We start from the raw sequence: 25,269 nt of genomic DNA on the forward strand, positions 1-25,269 counted from the left end.
CTGAGTAGTAATTCCTGCACAGAAAAGAGATGTGTAATCTGAAATAAATTGCCTACCTTTTATTGTCTTCAACCTAAAAAAATACATTTGCATTTTTAAAAAATTCTCTCCTCTCTCTTCTGTATGTTCAACCTCTCTCTATTGGCCACCTCCTTACAACACAGGACATACTTGAGACTTGTTCATATATAAAACTGACCTAAAGATCCCCTTCTTGCTCTTGCTGTCTACTTTAAGGTTCTGTGTTTGTTTGTTTGTTTGTTTTAAGATTTTATTTATTTATTCATGAGAGACACACAGAGAGAAAGGCAGAGACACAGGCAGAGGGAGAAGCAGGCTCCATGCAAGGAGCCCGATGTGGGACTCTATCCCAGATCCCGGGATCATGCCCTGAGCCGAAGGCAGACACCCAACTGCTGAGCCACCCAGGAGTCCCTACAGTTGTTTTTTATTGCAGATTACAATGCTCCTAAATAAACTGTCTTCAACTTTGATCTCCATGTAACAATTCTTCCCTGATCTTCTTACTTCTTTAATTTTTGTTTCCATTCTGTCTTTTCTTCTCTCTTTAACCTTTGGAATTCTCAAAATTCTGATTTCCTTCTCTCTGCATTCTACACACTGCTTGGATTAATTTTTTGACTTCTATGTCTTCAATTGTTTATTTGACAATCACTCATTTATTTATATGTATATCTTTATTAAGTGAGACCTCACTTCTGAGTTATAAACACACATATAAAATGGCCAGCTATAAAAAGAAGATAATAATGATTTTAAAGTAGCCAATGATTACCAAATTTTGCCTATATATCCCTGTTGCAAATATAGTGCTATAAACAACTATCAATTTACATCCAGATTTATAGGTCAAGAATTCAGACAGGGTAAAGTGAGGAGAGTCCATCTCTGCTCCCGGATGTCTGGGGTCCCAGCTGGAACACACAAACAGCTGGAAGTGACTCATGGTAAAAGGCTGGAATCATCCAGAGGCTTCTTCATTCAATGTCTCATGGGATGGTTGTGGTTATTCAAAGGCTGTTCTTCACTGAGGCTACTGACTGGAGTGAACACATGACCTCTCCATATGGCTTGGGCTTCTCACTGCATACCAACCGGGCTCAGAAAGAAAATGGCCCAAGATGGAGCATCTGGAGTGTCAATAGACAAAGCAGAACTTTGCATCTGATGTCATCAGCTCTGAAGACTCAAACAGCTGGGATGATGTGAGTAGTTAGGGACTAGAGTGCTTTGGAGGCTTCTTAACTCACATGTCTGGCACCTTGGCAAGAATGATTTGAAAGTTAGGTTCATTTGGGGCTATCAACCAGAATGCTTACATGTATCCTGCTTACATGTATTCTTCACAGTGGGCTGGCTGGTTTCTAAGAAGGAGCATTCCCAGATGGAGGGACTAGTGAGCAAGTATTACAAGAGAACTAAGAGGAATTAGTATGGCCTTTTTCTTTTTTTGAAGATCTTATTTATTTACTTGAGAGAGAAAGTACATGAGCAGGAGCAGAGGCAGAGGGAGAGAAAGAAGCGGACTCCCTGATAAGTGTGGAGCTTGACTTGGGGCTCTATTCCAGAAACCTGAGACTATGACCTGAGCTGAAAGCAAACACTTAATTGACTGAGCCACTCAGGTGCCCAGTGTAGCCTTTTATGACCTAACCTCTGCAGTCATGCAGGATCATTTCCTTTGTATTCTGTTCGTTACAGACATGTCACTAAGGCCAGACAGATTCAAGCTCAGGGAATTTGACTCCACCTCTTAATGAGGGAGCAGTAAAGGCACATTGCAGAAGAATATGTGGAATGTTTCAACCACCCACATATTAGTGAGTGATATTCCCATATGCCAAGCTGCTGAACCTGAAATCCTGGATTCATTCTTCCATTTCTTTCTTCCCCCATCACTATCCAATGCTATCAAATAGCCACATTGTGTCCATCTCCCTCTCCACCTTCACCACTATTACTTTAGTTAAGGCTTTTGTCATCTGGAGTAGAATATTATAATATCTTCAGATTTTCTCACCTTTGGTCTTGATCCCTTCCAATCTATCCTCCACAGAGACACCAAGGTGACCATTCTAAGACTCAAATTAGATTATAATATTCTCCTACTTAAATCGCTCTAGATATACTTGTTGCCTTCACAGTAAATCCCACAGTTCTTTGCATGGTATCCAACGTTGTCACACCTATCATCCTCTCCTGTAGTTGGTGTTGGTATTGACTGAGGCTATCTGGATTATGAGCAATACCATACATACACTATGTTAGAATGATTTTCAGTGTAGAAATCACTGCCATGTTTACAGAAGGTAGCTTTATGTCACTGGCGTTGACTGTGACCTTGTGGATATGAGAACCCAGCTTTGAGACCTTCTATTTTATTAAGAAAAGTTGGATATATTTTATTTTTATTTGCCTTAAAATGTCATCTCAGTTTTAAAAAATACTGTATAGGCAAACAAAACTATCTGTGACCCAGAGTCACCCATCACCTTCCTACCCAGGTCCCCTTGATATTTCCTTTTACCACTTTCTATCATAGCATCTTTAGCTCTATGCCACTCACTTGTTTAGGATTTTGCCTTCTTCACTTAACTGTAAGTTCTTTGATGGTTGGGACATTGTCTTGTTCATGTTTATATCCCAGCAGTTTAGCATAGAATGGGATGCTCAATACATATTTACTGGATGAATGAATGATATTTATGACAGTATTTTACAAACTAATACACTTTTATGTAGACTCAAGAACTACAATTTCTTTAGTTCATATAATAATCATCTCCTTAAAGGCAGGGAAAGAAATTGTTTTAACTGATACATATCTAGACACTATCATATGTTATCTGCTTTTGCTCATTATGGTATTTTTGGCATTTAATGTAATCCTACATATCTATAAATATGTTTAATAAATATTTGCTCTTATTTTTGTGATATTCAATTAGCCAACCAAGCGTTAAACAGAATAATATCTCATGATTCATGAAATCAAACTATTTGAAACACAACCTTGAATAGGAAGTACATTAAACATTTCTTAAAAATATTTTCTGAGCAAACCTTTTCCTCCCTTCTCCACTCCCCCTATTCCCTTTCATCCCTTCCCTATTCTTCCTTTTATTCTCTTCTCTTTTTACAAAATTAAAGCACTTATTATATATCAGTTGGATGCAATGGACCAAATGCATATATTGAAATATATTGAAATCCTAATCACTAGGTAATGATATTAGGAAGTGAGGACTTTGAGAAGGGATTAGGTCATGACGGCAGAGCCCTCATTAAAGGGATTAGTGTCCTTATAGAAGAGGCTCTGGAGAGATCTCTTGCCCTTTAAGCCAGAGGAGGACACAGTGAAAAGATAGCTGTCTAGAATGTGAGTCCTACCAGTCACCACATCTGCTGACACCATGATCTTGGACTTCTCAGACTCCAGAACTGTGAGAAAGAAGTGTCTGTTGTTTGTGAGGCACTTGGTCTCTAATACCGTGTTATGGCAGCTCGAAGGGACTAACACGAATGACAATTTAAAAATAACTACTGATAGGGATGCCTGTGTGGCTCAATTGGTTGAGCGCATGACTCTTGATTTCAGCTCAGGTCATGAGATCGAGCGCCGCATCAGGCTCTGCCCTGAGCATGGAGCCTGCTCAAGATTCTCTCTCTCCCTCTGTCCACTACCCCACCCCGCTCTTGGGAACACATTCTCTCTCTGAAAAGAAGGAGAAGGAAGAAGAGGAGGAGGAGGAAGGGGAGGTGGAGGTGGTGGCCAAAAAGAAAAATAACTACTGGCAATCATCCGTTAAAGAAGATCTCCAGAACAGTCATAGAACTATAAATCTATGGCATTTGGAGCTAGTTAGGGTAGCAACAAATACCAATAGCTTCAGATGGCAGCTTTGTATATGACAGAGACAACAACTGATGTTTATATGAATGCTATGAAGTAAGGAAAAAGGAGAAATTCTGGTTGATATATACTCTTTTAAAAGACATGAAAATACGGAATATGTTTTAAGTGCCCACTTAAACATGATATCTTAAAATATCACGATAAAAGCCAAGTGTGGTGCTTAAGAGGTTGAGCTGTAGTCTTTAGAAAAATTCAGTATAAATTTTTCTGACAAGGGAAATTTCTTCTTGTGAGGTTGAGATTATTTATTTATAGGGGTGTCAGGAGAACCTTGTTTCCTGACAATATTGGATAGGTGATGCCTAAGTGGAATTATTTGGCAAGACTGGATGGCCAACCTTATGCTTGTTTGTGTATGTGTAGGACAAGATGGAAAAGGACTTCCAAAAAAAAAAAAAAAAAAAAAAAGGACTTCCAGTCTAGGAAGGGAGGCTGAAGGAACACATAGGACATTGTTATAGATTACATATAACATATAGAATTACATATAACATACAGAACTACACATAGTAAATAGAACTACATATAACAAGTAAATAAGACTACATAGAATTAAAAACCAGGAGAGGAACAAAAGGAACGATGCATTTTATCTGGAGAATCTGAAGGTAACTTCCTAAGAAGTGGGATTAGAGGATAAATCCAATTTGGATAAAAGGAGTGAGGGCAGGAAAACTTCCCAGGAAGGTAGGGGAGGCCACAGAAAAGACTGGCTGCAGAGTAAAGTGTGGGCTAGATGGGATTCTTGAAGAGCTATGGAAAATAAGGTCAGATATTATAAACTAAAATCAGGAAGGCATAATGGACTATTCTCCTAGTGTACTACCTTCTTTATTCACAGTATCATTTACCTTGAAGACAGAATATAGTTATTGCTTGCTCTAGAGGCATTTTTAATCTTTAATGATAGAATTCATTACTTTAAAATAGAGAAAGGGACTATGAAGGAAAGGAGGGAAACGAATTGGGGAAAAATTAGAGAGGGAGACAAACCATGAGAGATTCCTAACTCTGGGAAACAAAGGTTTGCAGAAGGGGAGGTGGGTGGAGAAATGGGGTAACTGGGTAACCGGCACTAAGGAGGGCACTTGATGGGATGAGCACTGGGGATTATACTATATGTTGGCAAATTGAATTTATTTATTCATTTTAAGATTTTTTATTTATTTATTCATGAAAGACACACACAGAGAGAGAGAGAGAGAGAGCCAGAGACACAGGCAGAGTGTGTCCCCTGCAGGGAGCCCAATGTGAGACTCGATCCCGGGACCCCAGGATCATGCCCTGGGCTGAAGGCAGGTGCTAAACTGCTGAGCCACCCAGGCGTCCCCGCAAATTGAATTTAAATAAAATATTTTTTTAAAAAAGAACCCGTAACTTAAAAAAAAAAAAGAAAGAAAAGTAAAAAGTCAGCATGGTGACTTAACACTCATCTCTAGAGTCTTCATTTTATTCTGATATCTAATTTGAAATGTAAGATCTTCCTGGTTACTAGTATCTTAGAGTCTGCTACTTTCTTTCCTTTTATTCACTCACCACTTCATCTTAAGATCTTTTACCATGGAACTAGAATGGTTAGAACACCTCACCATTTTAGGTTCTGATGCCTTCCACCAACTTCTCTGTAGGCCCTTATGGGGAAGTAACCATCTGAGTAAAGCCCAGGCCTTAGACAAAATCACTAGCATCTGAATCCTGTTTCTGCTACATATTAGCTGTATGACCTTGGGTAAATTACTTAAATTCTTTGGTTCTGTTTCTTCCTTGTAAATTAAAAATGAGGATAGCAATAGTATTTACCTCAAAGAGTTATTATGAGTATTAAATAAAATAATGCTGATAAAGCACTTAAAGTAGCACCAGGCACATGGTAAATGTTATATAAGTGTTAGCTATTAGTATTATCTCTAATGGGGAGAAAAAATGCACACCAATATTTAGTGTAACCATACTGCCCATATAAACAGATATAATTTTTTTATTATTTCAAATTTAAGTTGCATTTTAAGTGATTCTTGGAATAACAACTCAGCTTGAAAATGACCTCAAACATCGTCTAACATAATTTCTCTTCTAGTGCCATAGCACAAAGCCTGGCATAAAGCAGATGTACTATGTATTTGATAAATATGTACTATGTAAATGAGTGACTCTGTGAAATGCTAAACAGAAAAGACAAATGGGTATTTATTATACTAAGTAGACATATTCTGGGTGCTTTGGGAACACAGAAAAGGTAAGCCTAAACCTACTGTGGATAGAAGTAGATTAGAAGTAGAAGTAAATGTACAAAATCTACCTAGAGGCCACAAAACTCAGCTGAGTCTGAACGATGCACAAGAGTTGAGCTGGTGGAGGAGAAACTTAAAGGGTCCAGATAGTTCTTTTATGATACTATTTCTGGTCAAAGTATTCAAAATAGAGCAGTTAGTAAATGAGAATGATTTTATTGCTATTTATACTATAATGTGCACTGGAATTTCACTTGATCACCTAGTGTTCTAACAGGTACGAAATCATTCCAAACAGGTAGAGATTCCTACTAATTCAGGCTGAAAATGTCTATCTTCAAGCCTATTGAAGAGTCTAGTTGAAAGAAAAATAATAGTTATCTTTTACCGAGTAGTTATCATGTACTGGCCTCAAAACACACTCCTATAAAGAATTCATCTAAACCTCACAAGAAGAAATTTCCTTTACTGCCAAGTTGATAAACTAAGTAGCAGAGCCAGGGTTTGAACTCGAGGCTGCCAAGTGCATGCTCTAAACCTCTAAGTGAAGTTCTGGATTGATTACTCACTAGAAATACTGTCTTGTTTTTCTTTTGTATAATTTGAGGAAATACTCAAAAAAATTACTTCATTAATGATATTGATTCAGGCTTCAGGCTGGGATCTTTGTAAGCTGTTACACAAAATGTAATTTATAAGTTTGCCTTTGACACGACAAGGATGAGTGCATCACAAAATGTCTTGCCGGTCAGCACTGTTCTCCAGCTGAAAGTGCTTTCACATCCACATCTTCATTTGCTTTTTCCCCTAGTGGGTATAGAAAACCACTTGAATAATGCATGTTACTTTCCATATTCTTTCAACAGAACATTGCATACTTAAATCATTAAGATGGATTCCTGGTATGGACTCAGAATTTAAACAAAAGAGAAAAAAACCTCATTTGTAAATACCTGGAATAATATTTCAGTACCTAAATGTATTCTATAAATCCAAAAACACATTAAAAATCTAGTATTCTTCAAACCAAATCTTTCAAATAAGAGACTAGAGCACTCAAGTTCGTTCTCCCATTAGACAGCTTCATTTTCAGGCTTCCCTTTGCAAAAGGAGCTGGATGCAGGAAGGCCATCTAGCCATGCTGTTGCCTCCCCTTGGATACTAACTGACGTGAGGTCAGGCTACTGTCTCCCTCTACCTTCCCCACAGCCAGTATGACCATCTTCCTCTATCATTCTGGAGAAAACCCCTTCTATGCTTTTTTTTTTTTTTTCAAGTCCTTTTCTGTACACATATACCCACTATTGACAATAAAGCACAATGTGAGGTTTCACTAATGTTTTCTAGTCACTTCTGTTTTCTTCCAAATCAGAGAATATAGCTGGCTCCACCAGGAAATGAAACAGAGGTCATTATTGCAGCAGTGACTTTCAAGCTGTTTGCTAAATTTAGCTGTCCAATACTTTCCACTCTAATGATAACTGTGAACTACAATTATAGAATGCTGGAACAGAACAGGAGCTTAAAGGTCACCGAGTCCAATCCCATCGTTTTTCTAATGGAGGTACGGGGGCCTAGACGTAGGCTGTGATTTGCTTGTGAATGGTAGAAGTGGAACTTGAATTAAAATCTGCTCAGTCTAGGGCAGTGGTATCCTTACTATGCCACAGATACTCTGCTTCCCATGGTCAGTCTTACCTAACCAGATCTCATAGCATAAATATAGCTGATATTATTGGTTGTGGCTTACCTTCTGTGGCCATTCATCAATTTGGTGGCTGAATGCAAAATGGCACAGGTGTCTGACTTACAAGTTACTACAAGAGAAATGAAATGATTTCATACCCAAACCCTGCCCCCAGTTCTAAAAACTTCCTGCTTTATGTTCATCAATAATGAATGGCCCATCCCTGCAATACTCAGAGGGAGCTTACATTGCACTTTTGAGCAGCCGGTTAGTAATGTACAGTGGATAGAGCCTTTCTTTCAAATCCCAGGGCAGCGGGTCCTTCAAGGCTAGCATTGCATTTTCAATTAGCTGCTGAGTGAATGCTTGGCATGTGTATTAGTGAAGAAGCACACAATTAGCTTATTGTTCCTTTCTGTATTGTGCTGAGAGGTTCTAAGAGATTGGTGGGGGAACAGGCAAGCCAGGCATCACTGTGGAGTTGAAGAAGGGATTTACCCAGACCTCGGCATCTTCACTTGCTCGCTCTGGAATTACAGCTATTTATTACGAAGTGCCCTGTGTGGCTGGGCGGAGTGTGCCTGAGGATACACATCCCAGACACCACCTGGGGTTAGTCTTTCTGAGCGCTTCCCGTCTCTAATTCTCGTCATTATCATGGAGCCCAACAGTCCTAAAAAGATACAATTTGCTGTGCCTTTATTCCAGAGTCAGATTGCACCTGAAGCAGCAGAGCAGGTAAGTGGACTTGGGTGGGGACCAGGTCCTGTATATAAGGTAACATATAAGGTCCTGTATATAAGCTTTCATTGAAAGCTTCTCTACCTCTTGAATTTGTTAAACTTTGTGACTTTCCAGGATATGTGAATGAGAAATAAGCTGGTTTCCATATGGCACTTGTATTTGAGTTGCACTGGGGGACCTATTGGCTAAAATGCAGCCCTTCATGTGATAAAATATTAGCACTCATTAGGGAAAAAAATGGTTATATTAGTGATTCAGATTTGGATCTGGAAATCTTTTGCTTTTGCTTACTAAATTAACAAGTTCAACATTTAGAGAAAAAAAACAATTATCAGCATTAGCAACCTTTTATTTCATTATTTATAAAATAGATTCATTTAACAATGAAAGCATTAAACCTTTGAATAATTTCAGACTATCGGGTTAATATTTTTAATGTTTTTCATCATATATTCAAAGCAGTAATTATAAGTGTAGCTAATATATGAGATAGGATTTGTAGATGGTATGTATAATTTTAAAGATATTTTTTCAGATATTAAAATAGTATTAAATACTTCTTGGATTCCTTTTCTATGTCTAATATATCTATATAAATATATTTCTATACTTTTGTCTCTGTCTCTTTTTCATCTAAGATTGGTTTACATCTGTATCACCTTTCATATTCAGATTTACTTAGAGTCTTGATGCAATAGAACCACTTAAAGACCATTTGTGGTAAAATACAACAGTTGGGAGGCAAAAGCAGAAAAAAATTTATGGGATCTTCAATCTAACTCATTAATTTTTACAACCTAAATTATCCTTGAACACTTTTCCAAATATTTTATACAACATCTTAAGAATAATTACTGAAACTAAGACTCATACCTTTCTAGGATGCTTTGATAATCTGAAACAGATCCTCCCAGACTCAGGCCAGATAAACATAACCTTGAACATGTATCTGTATTGAATGGGACATTGGTTCTGTCCTAGACAAAATGTCATTGGCAAATTTTATCCTCTATCCTACTGACTTATATTTTAAGAACTTACCTATATGTTTAGGAAATAAAGAACACTTTAGAAAGTCTAATCATAATATACTCCTGTAACTCTTAAAATAAGGAAAGAATCCACATCAAACCTATTAGTTTTAAATGAATTACTCTCATAAAATCCATACTCATTCCTTCTTTGTCCTAAATATCTTATTAGAAAATAAGAAAACCTTATAATATTAATAAAAATGAAGAACTCTTGTTATTAAATTTAACCTGCTAGAAATTTAAGTTTTCTAAGCTTCTCTTAACCTATTTAGCAAAAGGATAATGGATCTTGAAAGCATCATTATGGGACTCCAAGAGGGCCATTAAATTAGCAAGTCATCCTTGTACCTACACTGCATATTATTTCAGTGGCATCATTTGATTATATACAACTATTTATTTTCTGTGGAATGGTAGCTTTTTTGGTCCTAGAAGGCGATACTAATATCTGAAAGTTCTACTCCCTGGCTTTCTGTAATTCAAAATAGTAAACACCTACTGTGCGCTCTCCAGAAATTTGCCTGTTTTTTTTTTTGTTTTTTTTTGTTTGTTTGTTTTGTTTTTTTTATGTTGGGAAAAGATGAGGATGGAACAGCTTTGCAAGCTGTAGAGTAACCGGGGGGAATGTCTGACTCTCACTGACCTTAGCTGGGGCTTTGTTGTTCACAGATAAGAAAAAGAAGACCTACACCAGCATCGCTTGTGATTCTGAATGAACATAATCCCCCAGGTAAAGAAGCATGATGTCTTTGCACTGATGGAACAAAATAGAATTGTTTGAAGAGCATCAAAGAGTATGTCATTGCCAAAAGATTTAAATTTAGGATTTCAGTCAGTCATAATTTAACATGCTAGTCTATAAAAATGCATCATAAACAAAATCAGAAGTAAATATAGAAACTGTCTCAGTCAACAGCCTGCTTTCCTCTAGAATGGAATGACACACTGGTGATGATATAATAAAATGGTTTGTTGTTTGTATAGAGTCTGGTTCAGTGCTTATTAATGAGGCTAGTGGAAAGTTGTTTAATTAGGTTCTGAAGCTCAAATTACAGTCTAAGAGATGCTTGTATCTTTAGAGAGTATGTTTTTTATTTATGAAAGCTTGTCATGGGGCAATGAGCTAGCACTGGCTACAGCTCTGTTGCTGATGTCATGTCTGAATAATGCAATTGACAAGTAACCAGATCAATTTTCAGCAGTGCCCATTTGAGAGTCCATTCTGAAGGGTTGCATCCATTTGTTGAGGTTTTACTTTCCATTTCCTGTAAAAAGTAAAGCTGCCTTATTCCTGATAAATGACTGTGATCTGCAATACACAAACGTTATTTACTTATTGAATGGAGGTGATTTTAATCTCACATTTAAGTGCTGTTTCTAGAAATACAAGTAAGACAGCAAAGGTCATGGCATTAATTTGGGCACAGGCAGGACTTGGTGTTGGGTTTCTTTATAGGTCTAAACAATATGGGTGGACAAAAGGAGTTTGAATAATAGAAACATAGTCTAAATACAAGCTGTAGTGAATGATTTGTTTAAGAATTTCAAGGCAAAGTAGTCTGATTTTTTTTTCAGGTTCCTGCAGCAAAAAAATCAAACACTTACATAGCTTCCCTAGTAAAAATTATCTAGAACCATGATGACTGGAGAAATAAACCTAAGGACCAAACAAAAAAAACAGTAACAAAAAGAATACCACCACACTGAACCAAACCAAACCTAGATACTAATCTTCCCTATCCATGTGGTTTGGGTTGGGTAAGGGACAACATCTCCAAGTTTTATTTTATCTACAATATAGAGAAAATGTCCATCCTTTCTACTTTACAGAGTTCTTGCAATGATTGAAAGAATTAATGTGAATACTCCTTAAAAACTGTAAAGTGCAACAAATCTTAGGTGTCATTAGCTGATGTATTCTGGAATACAATCTTTGCATGGTATTTAGCAGATAACAGGATTGTCATAATCTCACCTGTACTAAATATTTCTGCCAGACCCCAAAATTCTTCATGTTCCAACTATTCTCTAACATTTGTACTAAACAAAACAAAATAACAGCAATAACAAAAACCTCAAGTGTTAAATTGCTTTTTTAAGCAATTGTTTCTTCTAGCCACAAAAAGCTGCATCTTCTTTAACAAAAATTGCATTCAGCTCTAAACCCTGATAAACTAAATAAAACTCTTTAATTTTACTGAATCTCCCCAGGAAGTAACTGCCTGTTCTTGGAATCACCCGTCATTAATGCTGTTTAAAATTCAAATCTCAGAAAAAAACTTTACTTTGAATTAATGTAGCAAAGATTATTAAATTTCCCATTATACAGACACAATTAATAAACCCTCCCAATTCATATAATGAGACAGATATCTTATAATCACTGTTAAATGAATTAAACATAGCTTCTTTTTTTTTAACCTTTCCTGGAGTTTTCAAGAATAGTCAGTTATAAAGTATCTGAAAGAAAAATTTGCTTTTAGATTCAGAAAAACATATGCATTGTTTATATCTGATAGAGAGGAAGCAGAATAGAAAGATATTTTAACATGTACATCCAGATTGTTTGCTAGTTTGTCTGTGCTGGTCTAAACACATAGATGAGGCAGGCATTTGATTGGTAGGACTTCAGGGACAGCAAAATGTGCCCTCAGTCCTTTTCTATCCAATGGCCCAGAATTCTCAGCAGTAGAAACACTATGGAAACAGACACATAACCTGGATACCTCACCCTTGGGCATAGGGCAACAAATACAATTTAACTCAAAACAATGGGAAGCAGAACTAAAAATTTTGAATCGAAGTCCTCATGCCTTAAAAAATTTGATAGCAAAGAGCATGTCTTTATGGTGGAGAGGGCAGAAACTAGGTTTGCTTCTAGGAATGACTCTAAAGTGCCAGAAGGCAGTAAAAAGATACGTGAAACCTGACCATGTAAAGGTAGAAAAGCACAAAAGACAAATTTCAACTTTTTCAAATATTTTCTGGGGCTAGCGGTGTGAGTGACCTTGTAGCAAACTGCTTATTTTTCTGTATTTTCAGTTCATCTTCTGACTAAGGGCCTATTTATAATGAGCTCTCTGAGGCTATACAGTAGAGCTTCACTGTCTATTCTTACATTGTGTGCTGTTCGCTTTTACTCTTATATAGTCTATAGTTAACCGGCTTGGTTTGTCTATTTTTATTTAGTGTAATACATACAAATCCTATTGAGAAATAAATGGCAATGCCAATTTCTTCAATTTACTTCAAATTTCTAGATTTACTTAAACATTATTTGTCTGTAAGTAAACTTAGGAGAAGACTTTATATTTGGCTACCAGTATTAGAAATCTAGAATTGAAAAGAACTTCAGAAAATACCTAATCTAACCACACATCTTTGTAAAAGATACAAAAATCAACCCAAGTCCCTGAGACTTGCTCCATTTTGTATACCTCAAAGAAGATTCCATAATTACCCCTACTTTTCAATTCTTGATCCAATAATTTTAGATGTTAGAAAATAGTTTTATCGAACTTGAGTAATACTCCCACTTTATCATAAAATAACTGCTTGTTTACTCTCTCCGATAAAAGTTTATTTACTCACCTCTCCAAATACAAAAAAGAATTATTATTTTCTTTCTAAACTGATTACTCCTAGTCCCTATGAGAACCTTCATGAACTCTATGCAAATTTTCCTTGTCTCTTGGCCTCTAGAACCCAGAGCTGGACATGGTATTTTCAAAAGAAGCCATCCTACACCTTCTGAATATTACAGTTTGTGGCATTCATTCTCTTCCACGTACTTTAAGCAGAAACAATATGGTTACGATTAAATTTAGTGAACCTGACTGATGCCTATTATGCATGAGTGAACTCTAAGAGGCCTGGAGCTTAGTAAAGGTTTGGGTAGGTACTCAGAAGAGTTTTGGCATCATTTAAAAGTTTATTGTACATCTAAAAAGTGGGACCAGAAATACAAAGTAAAATAGTTTTCTGGGGCTGTTTCTTGAACTTCCTATCACAGCTGAATTTTGGGGAGAATGACTTTCTCTTCGACACTTTTGGCTTTAAACATTCTTAGAAATGAGGAATAAGAACAAAGGGATTTTCTCACATAAGTGAGGATCCTAAAAAATTAGTTAATATGAGACATACGAACTAAATACCACATTGCCTCTGTTCAACCTTGAGACAGTAAGTCTAGTCAGTAAAGAGAACTGGGTTTCCAAATTGATTGGTCTGTTTGACTCCATAGATGGAAAAAGAAGCCACAGTCAATTCTGAATGTTCCATATAAGGTTCTTTTTTTTTTAATATTTTATTTATTTATTCATGACAGGCAGAGAGAGAGGCAAAGACACAGGCAGAGGGAGAAGTAGGCTCCCTGCGGGGAGCCCGATGTGGGACTCGATCCCAGGACCCCGGGGTCATGCCCTGAGCCGAAGGCAGACACTCAATCACTAAGCCACCCAGGCGTCCCATTGCATATGACTTTCTAAATGAGGCTTGCATTTTCAGACCCTGATACTAAGTTAGCTAATGAGGTTTTGGCAGCTCTGGATTGATAACTCTGAGACATTGAATGATAGCTGGAGAACATTGCTGGACTGAGATTGAGTGGTTCAAAACAGAGGGGCTCCAGGAATTTCCCATGATGGGAGGCTCTGCAGGGTCAACAAAGTTAAAGTGGAGATTTGTTTCCAGTGGTAGGACAGTCATCTGTACACAATCTCTTATCATGGGACCCTCTATTTTACCAAATGAATGATCTGTAGTCAAAAGGCAACAGGCATCTTGAGTGCAAGCTCCAAGAATCACATTTGGAGGATTTTCCTGGAACCTCAGGACAGGGAAGACATCATGAACTCCATACCTAGAGGTGCCTGTCACCTCCAAGGACCTCCAATCAAATGCACTCAAAATGCACAAAGGACTCACAGTCCATACAGTTTTGTTTCTTTCTCAGTTTTCTTATCTTCTTTGGGAATGTGGCTGTAATTCATTCTGATCCACAGTCCTTGTTGATTATTCAGCATTTGTTTTGCCTTCTCACTATTAATGGCAATATAAAACAAAGACAAATTCAATGTTTGAAAATACTTAGGAAATAACTGGTATTATTTCTAAGGAATTTTCAGAAAATCCTTTTTTGGGGGATAGCCTGGGTGGCTCAGCAGTTGAGCATCTACCTACAGCTCAGTTGTGACCCCGAGTCCCGGGATCGATTATCACCTCGGGCTCCCTGCATGGAGCCTGCTTCTCACTCTGCCTATGTCTCTGCCTCTCTCTCTCTCTCTCTCTCTCTGTCTGTCATGAATAAATATATAAAATCTTTTTAAAAAGCCATTTTTTCCTCTTCCGATTTATTTCTATGAGTTATTAAATACCAAACCATGCTGAATGATTTAAAGACAAGTGACACATGTGGCTTTCAGAGATTCCATGTACTGCACAACTGATTGAATTATTTTTCCATAAATACTCAATCTGTGCAGCCAAGTAGTCCATTCAGTCAGAATAACCATGAGCCAAAGATGAGATTCTAATTCTCAGTAATGTCAAGGTTTGCTATACTGTAAGTATTGAGAGGGACTAGCATAATCTTCAAATTAAATGAAAGAAAAACATGAAAGGGCAAATCATAAAACTATAAAACAGTTCTTGAGTTCAGCAAAATTACTACTTTTGCTCATTTTGAATAATAATAGATAACTGCTTACTTTTTATGTTGATTTTAATTAGAAATAACTTAGTGAAATATGACAAAATGATGGTAGGAGTCAATTTACTTCATTTTTCTTGTCCTCTGCCTACTATTTTCATCAGCAGATGAAAATAACTCTAAGGTACTTTTGCATGATGTGGAGCGGCAGTGCTGGTAGCACGTAAAGCACTGGCTTTGGAGGAAGAGGTGGGTTTGAATCTCAGCTTTGCCAGTTACGGGTGGTGAGCCACTGTGTGTGTAGTTCACCTCTATCATACGGGGGATACTGAGGTGTGAGAAAATGCATAGCACAGTGCCTGCAACCAGATAGGTTCTGAAGACATGAGACCTCCTGCATGATTATACCCAAGCCGAGAAATGCTGTGTTCTTCTAAAACCTATATTTCTTATCAGAAGATGGTCCAGCTCCTTTGCTATTCTGACTGCGGTGCCAGACCTGTCAGTGTCCTCAAGAGATAGAGGTTCTTGATAAGAGAGAAGATGTATCATATCTCCTAATTCATCAGGATAAGAATACACAATCATGGAATTGTTATGTATCTTATACTGTGATACTTGTCCAACTGAGTGTGTCTTGCTTATCAATAAAATTTCCATAAAATAAAGTCCCTTAGAATTTTCTTTAAAAAAAAAAAAAAAGCAAGCTACTGGGACACCTGGGTGGCTCAGTCGGTGAAACATTCGAAACATTCGGCTCTTCATTTCGGCTCAGGTCATGATCTCAGGGTCACTGCGATGGGCTTAGTGAAAAGTCTGCTTGTCCCTCTCCCTCTGCTCCTCCCCAGCTTGCTTGCTCTCTCTCTCTCTCTCTCTCAAATAAATAAATAATTAAAAAAAAACAAGCTACCGATGTCTATAAAATTACAAAAAGCAATAGAGATCTTTGTAGCAGATCTGTATTTGAACAAAAAATGAAATCCATATTCGAATAGTGTGTGCACAGAAAGAAGGTTGATTATTGACTATAAAAATCTTGTAGAGTAGGTGCCTGGGTGGCTCAGTCAGTTAAGCATCTGCCTTCAGCTCAGGTCATGATCTCAGGGTCCTGGGATTGAACCCCCACATCAGGCTTCATCTCAGTGGGGAGCCTGCTTCTCCCTCTCCTCCCTGCTTGTGTTCTCTCGCTATCTCTGTCTCTGTCTCTCTCTCTCAAATAAAGAAATAAAATCTTTAAAACAATCTTTTAGGGATATCTATCAAACACTCATTTAATTTCACACTTTTATCTCCACTCCATCTGTTCTCACTTCCTTCCATACACCATCCCTGCACCATATTTTGGCTAAGCTTTCTTTTCTGGTTCCTTCTTTTAGTTCTTCTGCCAGATCTTAAGGCTTAGTCTAGACAGGGTCATTTGTGTAAATCAGTCTCCATTTTTCCCACCAATTTAAATTGCAGCCCAAAACTCACTTAAATCTCAAAAATTTTCCCTGACTAGTTTCATCCATTGTCTGGCTTCTTTATTCCAATAGTCATCCCACTTCCAACTCTTAAAGCTATTTATCAGTTTATATATCCAATACAATTCAATAAGTATTTATTTAGTCCTTGTTCTAAATCCTCCAGGAATGTGTGATTTAAATAGTAGGGGATAATACGTGTACGTGAACCAGGATACAAATGTAAATGACAGAAATCCCAACTGCTCAGACCATGGTAAGATTAATTCTGGCCAAGACATAGAAGAACTTATTTCACATGTTCCCTAATCTATAAAACATTTGAGTGACTTATCTTGATCTTAAGGCTTTAAGTTTTTAAGGATTAGGGCTAGAGCTAAAATTTTACTATTTATTCCAAACTAGTACAGTGAATATCTACTTGAGTAGATGTTAGATGCCCATAAGCTATTAAATTGAAATGGATAGGGACGCCTGGGTGGTTCAGTGTTTGAGCATCTGCCTTCAGCTCAGGGTATGATCCCAGATCCTGGGATCAAGTCCCACATCAGGCTCCTTGTGAGGACCTAACTTCTCCTTCTGCCTATGTCTCTGCCTCTGTCTCTGTGTCTCTCATCAATAAATAAATAAAATCTTTTAAAAATAAATAAATAAATAAATGGATAAAAAAAAAGATCCTCAAATCCAATGGCAATTCATCAAACTTTTTGAGTATTTACTCTGATTAGGAAACAGTGTTAGCTGCTCTAGGAGATAAAATAGATAAGTCACTATCTCTGCCCTCATGGAGAAACCTACCTGAGATATTTATCATTTAATACGTTTATTGAGAATTTGTCACAACAGAATGTGACAGATATATAAAATATATTTATATTCAGTATAGAAATATCAGTACAGAAATGTCTATTGCTGGACATTTTGGGAAATCTGATTATATTATAGAGTACAGTACAAAGACTAGGTGATTGACAAATGGCAACTATTATTTTGGGGAGGCAGGCACATAGCACTTAGGAGTAGAGACGTTGGAATCATTCAGGTCTAGATATAGGTCTCGGATGGTTGCTTACTGCCTATAAAGTTTACCCAAGGAAAGTGGCTTATCCTCCCAAGGCCTATTAAATGAGGAAGCCGGGTTCAAGTGGCTCTGAAATGCATGTTTCTTTTTTTACATACTATCAATTTTCAGTAAATGCAAAATATATTCATTAAAGAAGGCTATTCTGAGACCATTGAATAAGTAGACGCGCATTTTTTGTCTGCAGAATAATACACATGTACCATATCATCGTCAGTTGTCATGGAGAGTTTAAGGGTACATTCTGTCTCAAATTTAAGACTGAAAAAGTTCCTAATGGCTCTAATTGTTTCTAGTTCATAGCCGTATTTAAGACAGACATTAAATTAGTGGTACTTGGCAACCTCTAATAAAAACTCTAGCTAAGCTGTATAATGAATGGAGAGGAGTTATTTCCATGTTTCTTTATCTTAGAGTTGCTCAAGAACAAGTTTCAAGCTTTGGGATTTTTTTTCTCCCTTTCTCCCACCATTTTCTATCTTGAATTTGACCAAGCCGTGACCTGACACTGTTCCAGCAATTCCAGACACAATTTGGTAGCAGGGTTTACCAGGGAATTAAACCGAAATGCCCCAGGGGCTCAGGCAGGTGACACAGAGAAGTACCGGGCTCCGTGTGGGACATTGTGATGGAGGATGCAAGCTCCATTCAAGTCTTTCAAATGAAACAAACATACAAAACTATGAAGAAAGAAAGAAAGAAAGAAAGAAAGAAAGAAAGAAAGAAAGACCGACCACTGTGAGGGATGGAGGTGCCCAAGTGGTCAGCTTCCCTACTACCTGAAGTTGTACCTTCCAAAGTTATTGTTACTATACTCTACCTTCTAAACTGCAAGTACTTGACTAGACATAGCACGTTCTTCCCAACACTAGAGAAGCAGTCTACCTGGAGCTCAGAAGGGACCTGTGAAAACCTGAGGGAGAGGGATGTCCTGAGGCCAATGTCCCAGCTGCAGAGCAGACTCCTGAGAATTCATCTCCACTCCCAGTCCGAGTGCTGCCACTGTCTCCTCCACACCCTGTCCCCTTCCGGTTTGGTCTTCCCCAGTATTTCAGGGGCCCCTGGCACATGCTGAAAAATGTGACATCCATATCTGTGAGCCTTCCTTAGGCTGTGAGTAAAAGATTATCTTTGATTTTAACTCAATGGCTTTGTATCACTCAGAGTAATTTGATATAGTGACAATTACAGCGCTTAATAAAGCTAATTGGTGAAATAAATTGCCAAAATCTGCATCATCAAAGGGAGATATATTGACAGTCTGGTTAGAATACAATTACAGTTTGACCTTGGCAATAATGCTGGGGAAAAAGTACTGTGTAAAATGAGAAAAGCTAGGAAATCTGTTCCCTTCCTTCCTCCCCCCTCCTTTCCTTCCTCCCTCCTTCGCTCCCTCTTTCTTTCTTTCCATTCTCTGGGAGCAATTTTCTACCATTATAGGAAACAATTTTCAAAATCATACTCTTTACAAATAAATACATACTGACACAAAGTGCACAAATGAAGATTGAGAACAATAGTTATTTTGGAATTCAATTTTTAGAATAATTTGACTCAAATAATTTGCTTCAATGCAACATCATTTTATGCTTTTTTTCCTACCTGACAGAACTGAAATATTAGAAAACATACACAGATCTACATGTTCACATGTATACTCATATATAAGTCAAGTACCCAGCTTTGTGTACAAATATCACAGGCAATTTATCCATGTAATGAAATCAACCTCCACTAAATGACCTGACTTACAAAAAGGCTAGAACATACCAAAGTATCTAGAAAAGCTTTATGAACTCAGGTTATAAATGGAATAAAAATAATAATTATTATTTGAACTTCTAACCCTTTAAACTTAAAATCAACAGATCAAAAACTAATCACAAAGTTTGAAAAACTATGAATAAAAAACATTAAGAGACACCTGGGTGGCTCAGTGGTTGAGCATCTGCCTTAGGCCCAGGGCATGATCCTAGAGTCCAGGGATCGAGTCCCACATTGGGCTCCCTCCATGGAGCCTGCTTCTCCCTCTGCCTGTGTCTCTGCCCCTCTCTGTGTCTTTCATGAATAAATAAAATGTTTAAAAAAATAAAAAAATAAAAAGCATTGAAATTATTGACTTTAAGTGATGAGATTTACTATTTTTAAATCAAAAGAGCATTTAAAAATATATTTACTATATATTAATTGGTTTAAGACTATCTTTCTCACTTGAGTAGATTTTGTATTTCCATTTTCATAATTCATGAATACAAATAATATAACTAGATATAAAAAGTGAGCTCCTCCTGAGACCACCTGATAGTTAATGTCTAACCAAAATGTGTCATCCACATTATTTAAAATCAACATTTAAACTCTTAACCTCTGATTATATTAATTACATTAACAGTATCCTCATTCTTCTACTCGCTGAACCACACAAACTTGGAATCACCTTTGACACCTCTCTCTCCCCCTTAGCTCCCTAAATCTATCAACGGTTTTTCTGCTGATTCTATTGAATAGGTTGACTCTATCTCTCTCTGTTTTCATTGCTTTTGTCTAGGACATTTATTGCTTTATTCCAAAATCATATAGTAACTTCCAAACTGCTTTTCCATGACGTTAACACTGGGAGGGAGTTTGTGTACAGTTGAGCCCTAATGTTAAAATTAGTGAACATGGCGTGACTTAGAATCAAAACGTGGCATGAGTGGGAACTGCTGTCTTGGTTTCCAATTCCATGAAGCCCGGAGCACAGTAACTGCAACACTGGTTGTACTGCTGGAATCAAGTGAGATGATGTATGCTAGCAACACTATTGATGGTAGATTTGTTTTTTTCTCCACTCTGGTTAGTGTGAGAGACTTTGGCAGACCTAATTATATAATGCGTGATTGACTAAGACGGCTTTACTTTTCCATAATTGATTTGTTATAAGCTGTAATTTGTATCCTATACTTTACCTGTTCAAGCTCTTAATTAGCTATGAGACATATGAGGTCTTCTCATGAGGAGCTCATAAATTTAATCATAATCTGCACATCATTCCTGTTTCTTGATTTAAGTAGGAATCTTTATTACCTAAATCGTTGATAACTGTACTAAAGCTGAGATTTAGTTAAAAGGAAAGAAATACACAGAGAAAATGACAATAATTGTATTAGATTATGGTTAAAATTATTGCTTTATACTTTCTTTTCTATTGCCTCATTTATTTTTAGCTGAGGGCTCTAAAACTGAATACAGGAAACTTGTTCCTTTGCCATAGGTACCTTCCTACTGAAAATAACTTTTCCATATGTGCAGGAATTTCAGATTAAGCAGGACAGACTCAGGCTGGATTTACTGTCCAAACTACTCTAAGGATTATCCACTTTCCCTTCATCCTAAGGATCCTAAGCATGCCCACCTGCCCCCCATGATTAAAAGGTTTTCAAGAAATGAGGCCAGAGACCCACTCACCATCACATTTTAGTGAAGTAAAATGTCATGAATGATTGAGCTAAAATGGCTCATCTCAAATTCTGCTACAGGTCATTTAACTTGGTGAATAGCCCAGATTTCCTTCTTTAGTCATCCAATGAAGGGCATCTTTTTTGCTTAAGTTCTTGGAGATGACCAAAGACATTTTCATACACTAGTGCTGTGGTTCATAGCCACCACTAGAACCAAGGCAAAAATTAGCTGTACTGTTTATATGGACACTTACAGTATAAGAAACATATTCAAGTATATTTTGATGTATATTTAGGACATAAAAGACCAAAAAAACCCCTTCAAAGCTACAAAAAAATTAAAAACCATATAAACTCAAAGGCAGGGGCACCTGAGTGGCACAATCAATTGGGTAGCCAACTCTTTGTTTGGCTTGTGTTATGGTCTAGGGGTGGTGGGATCACCTAGCTCAGGCTCTGCGCTCATGGAGGAGTCTACTTAGGATTCTCTTCCTCTGCCCCTCCTCTTGCTCATGCTGTCTCTCTCTCTCTCTAATAAATAAATAAAATAAACCAACCAACCAACCAATCAATCTAATCAATCAATCTCAAAGGCAAATTTAAAGAGGTTTATAATAGTAATGTATCTTCCTTTTGGTAGTTTTGTAGTTTGAAAATATAATTTTCACCTGTAATATTTCTGCTCAACAACTCTGTGAGATAAATATTACAACCTTCATTTTACAGAAGGAAGGTGATAGGGCTGTCAAGTTTAAAGAAGCTAATAAGTTAGTAGATCTGAAATTTAAACATAGGTATCTACCCAAGGTCAATGCACTTTCAACTACATTAATAACATTTTTCTTTCTACAAATAAGTAATATATTCTTGCTATTTTATTTCTGTCTTCCTCATGAAAGTAACTATAAGCAAGTTCCTCACTGTAGCTTGGCCAAGTGGAATTGTTTATTTATATTTATGTATTTTAGAAAGGGAGAGTGCGAGCAGGGTGAGGGGCATGGGGAGAGAATCTAAAGCAGACTCCCTGCTGAGTGCAGAGCCTGACACAGGGCTTGATCTTCCAACCCTGAGATCATGACCTGAGCGAAAATCCAGAGTTGGACACTTAACCAACAGAGTCACCAGATGCCCCCAAGTGAGATTCTCTTTGATATAATTCCAGAATGTACTTCTTTCTCTCTCAATGCAAATGGGTTAATTTTAGAGTTGTAATTCTACACCTTTTTCTTTTTCTTTTCTTTGATAATTTATTAGATAAGAGGACCTTAGAGTTACTAATACTAGACTTTTTTTTATTATATAAGCAAAAAGATAACCAAATAAGAAAATAAATCTCACCCATTATTCCATTCTTAGTTAGATGTTGTTATTCATTCATGATTCTGCTTGCCTACCTATATGCTCACACTTATTTAAAAAGTCTTGATTCAAAACATTATTTGGAAGCTAACATTTACACTTGGATTCTAGTTGACTCTGAACATGACTGATTTGTACACATACGTGGATGTCATCTTCCCTTCCTATCTACTATAGTTTTTCTTATCCCCCTAGAGTAAGATCAAATCCCCCTTCTTCCATGAAACCTTCATTAGCCACTCTAGCTAGAAGGCTTTATTCCAGTAAAAATAGCAAGTCAGTGAGTGGATCTATTAATTCATTTGTTCTAAATGATTGTTGATGACTTTGTCACCTAGTATTGCCCTCAAGGAATGGATTATAGAAATAATCAATTTTAATCTGAGTCAGAAAAAAGAAAGACTGGGAGCACCAAGGTGGCTCAGTCAGATAAGCATCTGCCTTCAGTTCAGGTCATGATCTCAGGGTCCTGGGATCAAGTCCCACATCGAGCTCTCTGCTCAGCGAGGGGTATGCTTCTCCCTGTCACTCTCCCTCTGTAGTTTCCCTCTCCCTCTCTATCCCAAATAAATAAAATCTTTAAAAAAGAAAAAAGAAAAAGAAAGATTGGGTCACAAGTTCCTTCCATGTGTTATCAGGCTTTAGTTGAGTCCTTTTTGGGTAACAGTTGCTGCAGAATAGTGTTTTAAGGATCTGAGAAAGTAAATTTTAGTAGTAAATAACTAGAGCTGGTTGTTTCATTATTTTCATATAGAAATGCTCTGAATTAAGCACCATAGGCAACTAATGACTGCAATACACTGATAATTTTGTGAAATAATAATAATTTGAGGACTTGTTATGTTTTACAGGACAATTTAAAGCCTGAGTATGTTCTGTCTGATGACCAATTTTATTCTTTTGCTGTCTTTAAATTATTGAAACTGATTTTAAAATGTCAGTAAAATGGTGATGGTGGAAAACTGAATACATAATCAGTTTGGCTGCTTTCTTACAAGAGTATGGGAGTTCAAGAGTTCAGTTCAATACCATCAAATAGGAGCAATCTATCCCACTGAAAGATTATATACTTTTCTTCTATGTTGAGTCCATAAATAAGGGATGGATTTTCTTTTCATTTCCTTTGAATTGTGAAATAAACATTTTACCTAGTAATTCCTCTTCAACTCTTTTTTTAAATGATAAGCTACCAGCAAATAGTTAGTAACCTGTAGTCAATACTGAAAATCAAACAGTCCATTACTTATCAAAAGCATTCGAAATTACACAATTTTACCTAAAAAAATACATGTGATTGGTTTATGTGTAAGATTTCTATGTAAGTGGAACTTACTGACGGCAAGAAGAATAATTTTGGAATGAACCTTTCATCTTATTCTTCCTTTCCCTCACTTTTTACACAAGGAAACCATTGAAACAATTTACTTTGACCCCAGTGAATTATTTGCAAGCATATCTATACATAGCTTCACATTACAACATTCCAGCTGCTTTATTATTTTCTAACTGAGTCAGATAAGATTGTATTCTATGTATTTCTGTTATCTGGGTACTTATTAACATGTCTATCATTACGGGCACACTGCTAGTATAATACATAAAAATGAGTTCATTGTAGGCATCAGCTCCATTTCCCATTTCTAACTTAGCTTGACATTCTTCTTGGCAATTTTTCCAGACATACCACAACTCACTTTCTACTGAGATTCTTTTTTTCCCTTTTAAGTTTTTCTGTGAAGTAGCAAGAACTTCGAATTGCTCTCATTGCCTTTAGAGCTATAGGCCTACATTTCACTTCAGTAAAAAAATCTGAAAAGCTTTAGCATCAAGCTCCTTAGTTGTAAAAGAAACCTGAAATTCTGATGTAAATTAAGAAGAAAGAAAATTTCTTCTTACTGACTTCCTACTTCAAATTTTACAGACTAATGAATATATGCAAACTGAAAACAACACAAAAGAAAAAATAAAAGCAACTTAAAACATACTTTATACGGAAGTCATCAAATTTGTATCTTGTCAATAATGTAGCAATAAGTAAGATTTCTTAAAATAAAATACTCAGATTTTATTTATTAATAGCTTTAATTTAATGTTTTGATTAAAAAAATGACTAAGAAAGCATTGAATGTTTCAAAACTGAAAAATAAAATCATTAGCATTTAAGGTTGTTCATTAATATCCTTCATTATCTACAGTGATTTACATGCTTTAAACACTTCAAATCCAAATTACAAATACAGTAGCATCCATACTAATTTCCACCAAGCATTTGGTAGTAGGAAGCACATGTGAAAAAAAGATGTGTTTATAAGTTGATCCTAAATATCTGTACATCATAATTCTCACTTTCTTCTTCTATAACTTATAGAATTATTCAATGCAGAGCCATGGTGAAACCAAAAACGAAAAACAAAACCCAAAAAACTGCCATCAACCATCCTGTTGATGGTTAACTCAGGATTGGTCTATATTTTCTCCCAGAAGCCAAGCAAATAGCAAAGAGCTTCCTTTGGTGAAGAATGGTGGTGGTTAACAACATGACAACTATGGTTGACCCTTGAACAACCATAGATTTGAACTATTTGGGTCTGCTTATACGTGGATATATTTTTTTATAAATACAGTACAGTACTATAAAAGTAT

The 25,269-nt window shown here is 36.7% G+C and overlaps 1 protein-coding gene and 1 long non-coding RNA gene across 22 annotated transcripts in view; one reads left to right on the forward strand and one right to left on the reverse strand.

Annotated features, from left to right (window-relative positions):
- Positions 1-25,269, reverse strand: part of LOC102155256 — a 130,415-nt gene that overhangs the window by 71,416 nt on the left and 33,730 nt on the right. The window contains exon 1 of one of the 18 annotated variants that reach the window (XR_005384835.1): positions 3,412-3,535. The exons of the other annotated variants lie outside the window; for them this stretch is intronic. This is a non-coding gene — a long non-coding RNA (uncharacterized LOC102155256). Of the gene's footprint in view, positions 1-3,411; positions 3,536-25,269 lie in introns of those variants that run through there. 18 annotated transcript variants of the gene reach the window in all.
- PPP1R1C (protein phosphatase 1 regulatory inhibitor subunit 1C) overlaps positions 8,140-25,269 on the forward strand; it is a 118,108-nt gene continuing 100,978 nt past the window's right edge. The window contains exons 1-2 of one of the 4 annotated variants that reach the window (XM_038585036.1): positions 8,140-8,593; positions 10,303-10,363. In XM_038585036.1, coding sequence (XP_038440964.1) covers positions 8,513-8,593; positions 10,303-10,363 — 142 coding nt within the window. In that variant the 5' untranslated portion in view covers positions 8,140-8,512. The remainder of the gene's footprint in view (positions 8,594-10,302; positions 10,364-25,269) is intronic. The other 3 variants (XM_038585037.1, XM_038585038.1, XM_038585035.1) reach the window with 3 other exon arrangements.

The sequence above is a fragment of the Canis lupus genome, chromosome 36, assembly GCF_011100685.1.
Source record: "Canis lupus familiaris isolate Mischka breed German Shepherd chromosome 36, alternate assembly UU_Cfam_GSD_1.0, whole genome shotgun sequence".
Taxonomy (NCBI): Eukaryota; Metazoa; Chordata; class Mammalia; order Carnivora; family Canidae; genus Canis; species Canis lupus.